This window comes from Nothobranchius furzeri, chromosome 8 (assembly GCF_043380555.1).
Source record: "Nothobranchius furzeri strain GRZ-AD chromosome 8, NfurGRZ-RIMD1, whole genome shotgun sequence".
Taxonomy (NCBI): Eukaryota; Metazoa; Chordata; class Actinopteri; order Cyprinodontiformes; family Nothobranchiidae; genus Nothobranchius; species Nothobranchius furzeri.
This window is the reverse complement of record NC_091748.1, coordinates 53,997,003-54,009,937: the sequence shown is the minus strand read 5'-3', so window position 1 is coordinate 54,009,937 and position 12,935 is coordinate 53,997,003. Positions and strand designations below refer to the sequence as shown.

Here is a 12,935-nt window from a genome sequence, read left to right as displayed (position 1 = left end):
TGTTTTTTTTTTCATAAAGCATCGAAAATTCCCTTAAAACATCATTTTAAAGGCACACTTGGTAGTTTTGCTTGCTTTTAGCAATGCTAGCACTGGAAGCACACTCCAGATTCTGATAGGAGGAAAAATTTGACCTTGTGGATAAAGTGTAGCATGTTGGCGAGCCCAAACACAAATTCCCAGCACGTTACACGCAGCTAGCCGACATGACGGGCTGGCTGGTAGCTCAGCTCAGCTTCAGCCGGGGTCCGTGCGGCATACTGAGGATTCGATGGTGTGTGAAGATACAAGCACCTTGGATAGAGACAAGAAAGCGTCAATGACGATTGTTAGGTCTGCCTCCAATTTGAGTCCTTATTTGTCTCTGAGCCCTCGTGATTCAGAAAAGTCCCGATGTTTCCTCTTGTTTGACTCCTATTGTGGTTGGATGTATTTTATTTATTTATTTTTTTTAGTTTCTTTAGATGAATGTTTTCTTTGTTTCTTCTGAGGCTCCACCATGATAAACACGTTACAATAAATGCTAACCAGGTATAGCTCGTCTGTCCTGAGGTACTGCTTTATGCAGTATATGTGACTTCAGGGGAGTGGTCCTGATACTCTCAAGTTGCAAGTGTGGTATTCTGGCCTCAGGGGCTGAGTGACTTTTCATTAACCTTGTAAAGGGTCATTTTAGCACATAATGGGTGAAGAAAATGATTTAAACACTTGAAAAAGCGGCAGTTTCCCTTTAATTCAGGATTATGGAAAAATTGAACTGAATATTAATGCCTCCGTTATTAAAAATAACCACATGTAATGATCCTACTGCAAAGCACAGTCATGTATAAGGGATAGCGACATAAACATCTAGTTAAGAAGGCATTTTTTTGCATTGGACATCAGTCAATAAAAAAAATTGTCTCAAAAACATTTATTATTCTAATTTTTACCTTAATTATTACAAAAGTGGATGAGAGCCTTCTGTATCACAAAGTATTTGTTTCGCCACTGCGTGAAAGATGCTTGACTTGGTGCAACGCTCGTCCAGAGTGGGTCCTGGAGAATCCGCTTTCCTTCCCACCTGCTTCCCCAAACTGTTGCCCTTGTCCGCTGGTATCAGTTTAAAAATCCTCCACATGGATTTGGATGTTCAACTTAAAACATAAATAAGCTCTGTCACCCCTACCCCGCCTCCTAAAGGTTCTTTTTTTACCCTCCTTATTCCCGCGACCAAACCCTCCCTGCAAATCAGCCCGGTCCCCCTCAGACCTCCCCACACAAAGCCCCCAAAGCAGCCCAGAAATCATAGCACACCATTCAATCATTGTTTTTTCCCCTCTCTCACCCCTTTTTTATGGTCCCACTAAAGGTTTTAACCGGGCAGAGAAGGAGGGCTGTCACTGAGGAAACCTTAGCCCATTGATGAAGTGACAGGAGCTGCCAGAATATGATCCTAATCCTGTTTCCAGCATTCTTTTAGCCTGCTGGCATCGCAATTCCTCCACACATTCTCTGAGCTGTCAACTAGGAAAATCCCTCTAATAGTGCATTGCCCAGATACACATCAAAGAGCTCTTGGAAACCTTCAGCAGCTTAGCTGCCATAGACACACACTCACACACACACACACCGTTCCCATTAACTCACAGCCATGTGAGCATTACGAACACACAAACGTTCAAACTGACCACAAATTTAAAATATATATAACCAAAGTGCCTTCCCCAAAATATTACTTTTTCTAATCATCCTTCCTTTTTTGCCTTTACCCCTTCTTTCCAAAAGTGGTGTCATGAAGGATGAAGGCGAAAAAAAACAGGTGTCTTGAACTTTGCTGACTTCAGAAACCTTTTCAGTCCTATTTTATCTCATTCTATTCTAACTTAATCCATCGATATCCCAACCAAAGGTAATCTTCTTATGGCGCGGCATTCTGTTTCGGTGCAGCCAAACCTCGGCTGACAGGGTGGGGGAGGACGAGGGGGAGACCGGGTGGGTGGATGGGGGACTCTTTAGAGCCTGACACTTTGCTTCAGTCATTTCATGTAGGATTAGTTTTTCTGCTGTGGGTGAACAAGTGGCAGCTTCTCTCCCCTCTGCGTGAGTAAATCTCACTGCTGAGGACGGTGGACCCCTGTGTCTAAATTATTTATGGATCATCAAGGTGTCTTCAGTCAAACATACAAACCTGAAAGAAAATGCTTCCCCACAAAGGGTCTCAGATCCGAACTGTTTAATGCCCCCGTGACTGACGGGGGAAGGACGAGCTGGATGCTGAGCTATCTCGTCAGACCCTTTTTCTGCCGGTTTTCTAGCAAACTTTTAAAGAGTAGAAAACATTTTGTCTGAGTAGAAACATTAAAGCGAAGACACAAGAGAAGATAAGTCATTCTTGATTTATTCTCTTACACTGAACAGATAAATTACTCATATTTTAAACAATTGAGGAATACACGTCTTTATTCTACAGCGATATAATACATACAGGTTCTCTCTCTGCTGGAACCTGCTGAGGAAACATGTCGGCTTTGATCCGTCGTGAACAGGAACGCCTCAGCTGGGCTCGTATTTATTTACCGTTCTCTTCTCTTTTCGGTTCTTTTTCTTGAAGCTACAGTTGGAAAACAAACAAGGTCATCACACGTGAGTTTGCTTGGTGACATTTCGGATGGAGGGGGAGGGATATTTACAATACTCAATGGATTCTTGCAATCCAAGCTGCAGGTTTGCAACTTTCGTGGAAAGAGACTGATTGGCGATTGGACCTTTTGTTTGTGGTGTTGGCCGTCCGGACAGCTGCTGTGTTGCTGTAAAATCCCAAGAGGTGCATGCATAGTTTACACGTGAAAGATGTTTCAGTGTCTCGAATGTTTGCTGGACGGCGCGGCCCTGATGTCATCGTAGCGAGCGCTGACTGGTGCTGTTGACCTGGTGGCGTTCAAACAAGCAGTTGCAGTCCAGACTGGAGGATTTCATTGGTTTGTTCCATCCAACCAGCGACTCTTTTTGTTTTTATCAGTGAGGTACAAGGCCATGGTGTTAATGATGATGATGATGAGGCAAAAAGGGATGCAGGTGTTGATGATCCATGTTGAGGTAGGTCCTCCAAAGTCCATCCTCAAGCTCAGATTGTGTTTCAAATGAAAATGTTTACAAATTGTTATCATCTGGTTTTAAAGCTGAGTTGGTCCAAGCGTCATTTGAATCATATGAGCCAAATGTGGGCAGGGATCAAACACGAAAGCAATTTGAGAAGGCTAAAGTCTCAAGATTAAATTGATTTAAAAAACTGACTACGTTCGTGGAGATGTGTTGAAATTCTGTGTGGATTCATAGAGGTCGTAAGGACGCTTGAGAGGAAGTCACTGATGGTCAAACATGGATTCTGTGCAGCCTGGACCTTCAGTTGGGAAGTGTGTCCAATCCCAGCGAGGCTGCGTGCTGTTTGGCCCTCAGACGGAGGTTCTCGATGCTGGTGGTCTTGCTGTTGAGGCTTCCCGGGAGGCCGCCTGGAGCCGGCTGCAGTAGCGGGCTGCTCCACACCTGCTGCGCCTGTGACAGGGTCTGGTAGTAGGACTGACAGGGCAGCGAGCCCAGAGGGGAGGGCATGTTGACGTTCATGCCCAGGTAGGGCAGGGAAGATGGCGTGCTCATGTCAAAAGAGGGGTAGTGCACCAGGTTGTTGGTCGCTGCCATGTGCTGCCGAAACTGCTCCTGCAGCCGAAAAAGGCTGAGAGGAGACGAGGCATAGGAGTTGCTCTGAGCCAAGCCGCTGGTTACGCTGCTGGAGGACGGCAGCGGGGGAGAGCTTAACGGAGAGTCTGACGGACAAAAAGAGAAAGACAAGCTTCAGTATTTGCCACTCATAAATCAATCTCACTTGTTATTTGAACTTATGTATCTGATCTTTTTACCTGAGGAGGGGCTGAGTCGTTTGCAGGTTGGAGAGCTGCCACCTCCATGTGTCGCCAACTCCCCCGGTGCCTCCTCCCTCAGTTTCACCCTTGACTCTACACTCATTTCATCGTCCTCCCTGTCAGCGTTATCTTCCGCCACCGACTCGCTGTCCGACGGCTCTGGTGAGGTGACGTTTACTTCCACGCTCATCTCAGCGGGCTGTGGTCGTGGAGTAGCCAGTCGCTCCGGCTCAGACGGACAGGAGGAAGAGGAGGAGGGAGGAGGAGGAGTGCGGACCTCGGGAACCAGCGTAGTGGCGCTGGTTGTGAGGTCCGTTTTGGAGTCCTCTGAAGATCCTTCGGTAGCTCCGGATGCTTCTTTCTGCTTCTGGAGCTGCTCCTTCTGCAGGCTGCGCTGCTTCTTACGGAACTTGGCTCGACGGTTCTTGAACCAGACCTGAGAGATGGACGGCGATATTTCAGCACCACCACATCAGCAACTGTCTCTCACTGGAGATGAGCACCTCAGGATGCAACTGCAAAGTTTCTTTACCTGTACTCGAGCTTCAGGCAGGTTGGTGCACATGGCCAGGCGTTCTCGCATCACCACGTCAGGGTAGTGGGTCTTCTGGAAGGTTTTCTCCAGAGCCTCCAGCTGCTGAGCTGTGAAGGCTGTCCGACTGCGCCGCTGCTTTCGGTGCTGGGAACCATACCGGGCCTCGAGGATAATGTCTTGAAATGTACAACCGTTGAGAAAGAAGAAACATGACCAGTTTAATTCAAGGGACAGGTCAAAGGTCAAAGATCTCTGGCACTGTTGAAACAAGCAGCTGCTGGGTTACAGATAGTGAGGGACATTTAAAGAAGGAACGAGCAACTTACCAGCCAGTCTTTCTGCAAGTGTTAGCGCGTGCACAGAAGGCCTGTAGTCAGGCGCGTGCTGGGCCTGCTGCGCCGCCTGCTGGTGGAGGTTGTACATGGCGCTCAGTGAGTTCATGGCATGGAGAGAGTAGCCGTTCACCCCGTAGTGCTGCATGACAGACGCTGCTGCTCAGAGGACACGCGCTGCTCGGTCTGGACTTTTTTAATCAATAAAGAATGAAATAAATTAAAAACGTGAACTTTTTAATCCATGTGATATTTTTTTATTTTTATTATTGAATAGAAGTTTTTACATCCGAAGCAAATTTGAATGGAAACACAGTTAAAGCTGAACATTTGACTAAACAATTATTTGATCATTTAAAAGAAAAAGCCTAGGTAATCAGAAAATGATTATCAAATGAAAAATTAAATAAAAGATTATTGGACACAGAGTTTTTAGCATTTAATCAAAAACACAATAGTCACATAAAATTACTAATTTAACAAAAAGTTTGGGGCAAAACTCAGATTTTTTTGCATAAGAAATAATTTCATGAGGTTCCTTAATTACTTTTAGAACAGATTTTTTAATCACCCTAAAATGTTTCAGTTATTAAAACACATCTTTAAAAAGGGTAAATTATTATTATTATTATTATTTATAATAATAATAATAATAATAATAATAATAATAATAATAATAATAATAATAATAATAATGGGCCTTGCTTGCACATATATTTTGTGCGCATCATATTTGGGTTTCCTCACTCTGAATCAAATGGGCTTTTGTGAAACATTTGTTCTGACTTCCGCAGGCTGATCTCTGACACAAGCTCCAAGGAAAAATATTTTCTTCGCTCCCGACCAGAACCGGACTGCGTTTATCTCAATCTGCGGCGGGTCCCAGGTCAGCTCTCAGTCGCCCGGAGGCTGACGGAGAAGCGTGACAGGCCGTCAGTGAAACGCGCACGCGGGATCCCCAGTTGGGCTCGTTCCCTTTAATGTGCCTGCAAATAGCTTCCAACTATAAAAGGCTATTAATTTATCATCAGGCCTGACACGTGAAAGGTGGGCCACCGCGCGCGCGTGTTACAGAGAGGAATAACGTGTGACGTTGTAACACTCATTTGCGCTTTATTTAGTTTGAGGCTTTTTCGCATTAAAAAAAGATACAACATCTGGCTGGAATAATCTTGTTTTTTCTTTCATTTGAGGGTTTAAACGTTTAACATAAAGCTTTTCTTCCAGGACAATGCCCCGCAGCCTCGGGCTGCGGTTTAAGCCTAATTATTCTCATTGCCGTGGATTTATGAGTTCTGCAGCGTTTACTGTGACTGCCCCGGGGCCGAGGCTCCGTTATTAAAGGGATCAAAAGGGTCGGGAAATTAATAGGGATCAGCTATGGTAACAAAAACTAGAAACCCTCCGTTTCAAAACGATCATTAAATGTATTAAAACAGAGATAATTAAATACATTTTGGTTGCTATTTTGTAAAATTTTATAAAAATCGTTTCTGATTTGAGAAGGAAATGCTCTAACTGTAAAGTTTATCGTCTCAAATGGTCTGCACTTGCAATAAAAGAAAGGAAACACTTAAATTTATAAAACTTACCCCTTTTCTTCTGTAAATTTCTCCAAAAGAAATCAAAATATTTGCAACTCAGATTGTTTCTTCTTCAAAGTCCATAGATGCTCGTTCGTTTTTTCTTTATTGTAATGTAGAGAATATTCCGCCGTGTCCGCTCCGTGTTCCGGTTCTTGTCACTGTGGGTGTGTGAGGAGCTGCCATCAATTGCTCTTTAAATCGCTCCTGGTGGGGGGGTCACCAGGAACGCGCAGACGCTCAGGGCCAATCGCGTCCTGCCTTCCCCCCTCCCCTCCCGCGTTGGTTCTCCTCACTGTTTAGATCATTTCTACATGAAAAATGTTTATTCATTCTAAAAAGAAAATTTACACTCGAGTTATGCAAAAATAAACATAAAGTTGAAATCATAATTTTAAAACGCCTTGCTTTTCTTACTTGAAGCCATTTGAGATATTACAAATAATTTTCTGAATGAAAATGTTTAAAATCTCTCAGCTAAAGCAAAAGCCTAAACTACTTTATTCTAACAGCTAGAATTAGATTGCTTATTGTGTTTTTATTGATTAGTGCATTACAATATTTCTGATCTAATTCAATAAGCTACAAAATCAACGCGTTGTATTTATTTACAGAATTTTACTGGTTTTAAACTCTAATGACCCCCCCCCCCCCCCTCACACAGGTGTTAATTAAATAATATGCAAATATCCGGCTGAGCGCTGGCCTTACAGTGAGAGTTGCGCAGCGGCTCTCGGGTTAATTCCGAGCTTTCATTTGATTTTCTTTTTTTCTTTTTGCTTCTGCAGCCGGGTCTATATTTTTGTCGTGGGAACGAAGTTGAGATGGAGAGATGCGGCCTGGGCCGCTCTGCTCTGCCAGCAGCTCCCCGGCCCTGAGGGATTTAGGTTAGGATTGGGTAGACAAGACGCCATTTCACCCTCCCAAAAAAAAAAAAAAAGTCTTAAAATGACTGCTGGTAAGAGGATTAAAACAATAATGCCCCTCTCTTCTTCTTCTCCGAGGTTTTTAGAAAAGATTTCTTCTTGCGAGGAAAAACCGTTTAGGCTGGAATTAAGGGCAGTGAAAGTAGCCTTTAATGTAAAAGCTTGAATATTTTGTTGAATATTCCAGGCAAAAGGAGAAGGTGGTGGTGGTGGTGGTGAGGGGTTTTACTCCCAAAATTTCGACTCCTGGAAATCAAAATGAAAAGATCAGTTTTCTTCAACATCTCTTGTTAAAAACAAATTTTATCTAAAAGGTGCAACAAGTGGCAACAACCCTAAATCCTGTTTTCATTCAAAACATCGAAATGTGTAAAATAACAATCATTCCGCTTTTTCTTTTCCAAAACTGTTCTCTTTTTTGTTGCTTGTATTTAAGCCTAAAGAAGGAAAAAATCGGATTAACTTGTGAACTGATGGAAATAAGAATTTAAACTGGAGGTAAATCTGGCCAGTGTCTCTTTGTGAGGAGCGTTTCTAAAGCAATTAAAGCGAGAAGGAATTTCTCTCAGCTGCATGCTCTCCCTTAAATCAGTTTTTTTTGCAACATAATATGGTCCAGCATGGCTGTAAGCTTTAATGCAGGAGTCAAGAGGCCCTTTAGGGTGAAATGATGGGAAGCAGGGTTGAAGAAGGCAGTTTTGTTTTAATGCGAAATTAAGCAAGTTATGCATATTGTTCCCTTACAAAAATGGAGGGGTGAAATAAAGAGAATTTGATGAAAAAAAAAACTGAATGCACAGCTGTGATGATGCATGTTTTTTTTTAGTCTGATGTTGACTCCATGATGCTGCAGGGTTCCTTTAGATCAGGGGTGCCCAATCCTGGTTTTCCATTCAGCATGTTTTAGTTTTAACCCTGTTTCAACACACCTGATTTCAGCCAGCAGGTGATTAATGGGCTTTTGCAGAACTTGATGAGCTGCTGCACAGGTGATTCAACCACTGAATCAAGCGTGTTGGAGCAGAGAAACCACTAAAACAGGCTGGATACCGGCCCTCCAACACCACAGGGCACCCCTGTTTTAGACCTTTTATATGTGTTTGCTTTGGTTCCTGCTGCTGTTCTCTTTAAGTCATTTGACCAATGCTTTTATTTTGGAAAGCCCCAGAAATGTACAAAAACATTACAGAGTATTTCTTTCACCCATATAGCAACACCAAATAATAGAAGAAATAACTAAGTTGAAAACTATAAATTATCAACAACTTTGATGATCTTTCCTGAAATCATTCGTTGTTGCAAAAATGTTTGAAAAATGATGTTAAAAATTTCTTGTTTATTTTAGAAAAATCCTCCCAAAATAACTGTTGCAGCATAACTCAATTTAAAAATCTAGATTTAAGTTTTTATGTCACCATAAACCTGGCCATTCTTTTTTTCTTTTTTTTTTTACTTTCCTCATCACACTCGCAGGATCCCAGCGCTGCTCGCTCCAGAATAACTCTCCTGACTCCAGATTCCGTTCAGATTTTCATGGATTTCACCAGCATGCTCATTGTTCTCTGCACTCTGGGCCGCATCAGAGTTTCATCTTGTTAAAGCCTCTCCTCAGATCCGAGCTAATGTTCTCAATCATCCTCCCTGCCTGAAAACTTCCATCCCTGCATCGGGACTTTGGCAGCAAGAGTTGATGTTTGTGCGAGGAAATCTGCAGCGATTTATAAATCATCTGCAGCATTTAATCAGATTTATAATGCGGATAATGTTTGTAATTTTATTCCTGAAAAAGCTGTGTGTAATTTTAAAGCGCCAGTCTTGCATCATGTGAAGTTGAGGCCTTCTGAGCTCATTAACTTTTATCATTAAGTTTTCTTGAACTTCTTGAATGCGCTAGGATTTCAAACCAGCTGCTGTGGCGGCACATGTTCTTATTCAAGGTTAGCTTGTGCTCATTTGGGTGAAATTAATCATTTTGATGCATGGCTCAGAGCTGACTGCTTCAGTGGGACCGGTGTGACTGGAGTAACAAAGCAACTTGCCATTAGCGGTCTTCTGGCTGTGTATTAGTGGGACATTCACCTTTAAGGCTGTCCTGGTGTGTGTTGGATACCTGATTTCAGATAGAAAAATCTCCAGATTCACATTGCTTTTTACAATTCATTAATCTAAGCCGTGTGTCATTCAGCTGTGTGATTTTATATTTATGCTTTAAGTGTAATAATTAATAACATGAACATAAAAACTGTATTAAAGGAGACATATCCACCATTTGGGCCTCTATAAACACCCCAAACGTAAAAAACCCATCCATTTTCTTACACGTACAAAATGTCTATAATCTAATCATAGTTCAGATTAACTGTGTTCTTATGCCCTGGAAAAATGAATCAGATTATGACAAGTGTTCATATCCATTACACGTTTGACTGGCATAAATGGTTTTGACATGTGCAGAACTATCTGACATACTGGAAATGGTCGAAGGAGTATAGCAGGCTTCCGTTGTAATCAAAGACGGCTGCGTGCGTGTAAAATTGAGCAGTACAATGTTCTTCAGAACGTGTTTTTAGTTTTTCTGGTCATGATTTTACATCAACAAGCCAAATCATTTAAACGTTTGCATATCATGGCGGAGGGGAACAACAGGAGGATAACAGCCATAGCTTCTGTAAACACCAAAGTAAGATGCATCTTCATGTGATGTAACAGACGGGCACAGTGATGGCCCACATTCAGAAAATGTGTTAACATGCACATACGGCATAGTCCACCCATCTAAATGGGAAGAAAATGTAATTATTAAAGTGACAGTGTGTATTTTTCCTGGCGATAGGGGGCAGTAGATACCTAAATCATTGCAAGCAAGTAGTATTTTTGTGTTGGAGCAAGACCTTACCAACAGATGCCCATTAAGCCTGGTTTATGCTTCTCTGTCAGCTCCGCAAGGGACAGACACGCACGGATTGATGGAAGCGTTTTGCTTTCATACTTCTCCGTCTCCTGGAGAGTGTTGCAAAGCAATTCCCCGGCAGGACAACAGAGGGCGTAGCGCTGCAGTGTCTCCAGGAACGGTGCACCAAAAAAAAAGAAAAAAAAAGTATCGGTCCAAGATCGTGTGTTTGTATTGTGTTTTTTGTGTATATAAGAGACTTTTAACACGGATATATTTGTCTCTCATTCTCCTCCATCTTTTCATGCGCTCCCCACCTCTAAACCCACGTTTCCTGTCATTTCCGTCCACAAATAAAAAGCTTGCTGCGCATCTTTTCACTCCTCCAGTCACGGGAGAATTAAACGTAAATATTTTTAGAGTTTTTTCGCGAGGTATTCTTCAAGCTTCTCCTTGTCTGCCGCTAGTTATCCTCGGCTCTTTGCAATGGCGGCACTGTAAACAACAGGCGTCCTGACCAATCACAAGCTTGTGTAATCCGTCTCGTTCGACGGATGTTTAAAAAAGTGGGCTCGACTCCGTACGTACTTGCGTGCCTGCCGGAGCCCTACGCAATGTCTCCACATGTCTCCGCACTGACGCAGACGGAGAAGCATAAATCAGGCTTTAGGGTCAAAAGCCCTGGAGACTGCAAACTTCAGCAAAATGGCAAGCACATCAGACTTCCTTTCACCACTTACAACTAGCAAAGACGTAAATGTGTAAAACAGCGTTTATGAATGGTGAAAGTTTTGTAACCATTTTGTTACAAGTCAGTAAATGCATTTTGATCTCATGGGCTCCCGTAGAAGGAAACATGGCACCTAATATGATGTCGCCCAAAGACTTAGACCCGCTCCCACGTATTTTAGACCAGATTTTTTTGGGGGTTGGAAGTGATGAAGCCGCCAATATTTTTCAACAACTGGGCATCACTGAATTCATTTTTAACAAAATTTAGATGAATATTTCCAGAGATTAACGATAACTACACATTGTTTCTTTATTGAGGGTGATAGGGTCGACATATTCTAAATGATGTGGAGCATCTTTATTCCAATCACGCATTTAATTTGATCACTTGTGTCCATGTAACGTGACTAGTGTTTGGTTTTTGGAACTATGTGCCTAAAATAAGCCATTTGGAAAAGTCCCTGTTTGTGACGTCACAAACGGGGGAAGAGAACTACCTCTCACAAGCCTCTTCCAGACATCAGAGTTTCTCAGCTTATAGCAGCCTCAGCAGAGGATGGGTGGGCGTGGCCAGTTTCAGTTTGTTTTCCTAAAGTGCCAGAGCCCTGAAACAGCTCACTCTGGAAGGTAATGAAAATGTCGAGAATAAAACCGCTGAATTTGCTCATGTGAGAGGGATTTAGAGCAAAGAAGTTCATGAACATGCTTTGTATTGGACATTTAAGAACTATTATAAGTTAAGAAAAAATCACAACATGCCCCCTTTAAATTACTCTACAAACAACTGATGCACAACTTTTTACATTTCAATTGCAGACAGTAGACATGAAAACTGTTCTTGTTCTATCCTTTTGATCCAGTATTAGTGACAGAATTACCAGAAAGCTCTTCTTCTTAACATTTTATTAGGTTGATGTCAAACAATCTGTTTTGCGAACATTAGCTTTCTATCCAAATCAACTGGCATGTCCCTCAGGTCCATTTTTCATCTATTCGACAAACAAAAAGGGTGCTTTTTTTGCACAAACACAAAGGAAACACATCTTTGAATTTATGCATCAACTAATATTTTTAAATCGGTCACAAAATTAACTGTTGACTTTAAAAGGATGTAAGAGTAATCAAACAAACTCAGCCAGCAGATGGTGTTAACCTTGGGCTTCTCTGCATTGGACTAATTTGATTTAGATAATTTGTTGCAATTAATGATTAAATCATCCTCTTTTTCATCATGGTGCGTGAGGAAAGGTTTAATTTTGAGGATGTACGTCAGCACGGCAGAAAACAAAGCTTTAAAATATAAAAAGAACAGAAAAGGAGCTCTATAAATCTTTGGTGTCTCAGTGGACTTGTGTCAAACAACGATTGATAATCCAACACATTAAATTATCTAATTACTGCTAACCTGCAGTTGCTTGTTTAGATTTCTGCTCCGTAAACACTGACATGTGATAGACTGAATGGTGATGAGCAGAGACTGTGAAGGAAAGTTATGCTTGTAAACTGATATATTAGAAAAATATTTTAGCTTATTTCAGTCCTGACGTCTAATAGGAGGTCTAAAATCATAGTTGACCCACAGCCCCTTATTTTAGTCTCACAGTAGATATTTAAACATATAGAAACAACTTTGAGATAAAAAAAACTGTAAACCTCACTGATGCATAAAATAAAATCAGGTCTCCAGTAAATATACAATTCAAACCCCGTCGCATGTTGGATAAAATGGTTCAAAGGTTCAAACCCACAGCTGTCCAGATGTGATGTTGCAGGTCTTTTGCATTTTGAATGATCTTGGAGATTGAGAACACCACACAGCATCAGCCAGCGCTGCTCCTCTGAACAGTTCCTCTGGCAGACTTGACGTATCGAGGTTGGCAGGTTTGTTTCCTGCCTCTTTCTCAGAGCTGGTCTTTGGTTGTGCCCCTCAGGCTGTGGCCCAAGCACAAGGGTTTCTATTGTCGGGCCCTAATCCAGGGGCTACACAGCTTTAGCAACATGGTGGGATAAAAGCCCATCAAACCACTGCTTTATGGGG

At 42.1% G+C, this 12,935-nt stretch overlaps 1 protein-coding gene across 2 annotated transcripts; it reads right to left on the bottom strand.

Moving 5' to 3' along the window:
• Positions 1–2,364: 2,364 nt before the first annotated feature.
• On the bottom strand, positions 2,365–6,543 carry dmbx1b (diencephalon/mesencephalon homeobox 1b). 2 transcript variants are annotated; one of them, XM_070553919.1, is made up of 5 exons: positions 6,359–6,543; positions 4,762–4,957; positions 4,432–4,626; positions 3,897–4,335; positions 2,365–3,803 (listed from the first exon to the last, which is right to left on the bottom strand). In XM_070553919.1, the coding sequence occupies exons 2-5, from the start codon at positions 4,912–4,914 to the stop codon at positions 3,385–3,387; spliced, it is 1,206 nt and encodes a 401-aa protein (XP_070410020.1). In that variant the 5' UTR covers positions 4,915–4,957; positions 6,359–6,543; the 3' UTR covers positions 2,365–3,384. The 2 variants fall into 2 exon arrangements, with proteins under 2 accessions (XP_070410020.1, XP_015826950.1); XM_015971464.3 differs by having other exon boundaries at positions 4,432–4,610; positions 4,761–4,957; positions 6,359–6,542.
• Between the last annotated feature and the right edge of the window lie 6,392 nt (positions 6,544–12,935).

Coding starts and splice junctions, on each gene's coding strand:
- dmbx1b (XM_070553919.1), bottom strand. CDS start 4,914: ATGCAGCACTACGGGGTGAACGGCTACTCTCTCCATGCCATGAACTCA. Junction 4,627..4,761: donor CACTTGCAGAAAGACTGGCT/GGTAAGTTGCTC, acceptor TTCTTTCTCAAC/GGTTGTACATTTCAAGACAT. Junction 4,336..4,431: donor TGCCTGAAGCTCGAGTACAG/GTAAAGAAACTT, acceptor TCCATCTCTCAG/GTCTGGTTCAAGAACCGTCG.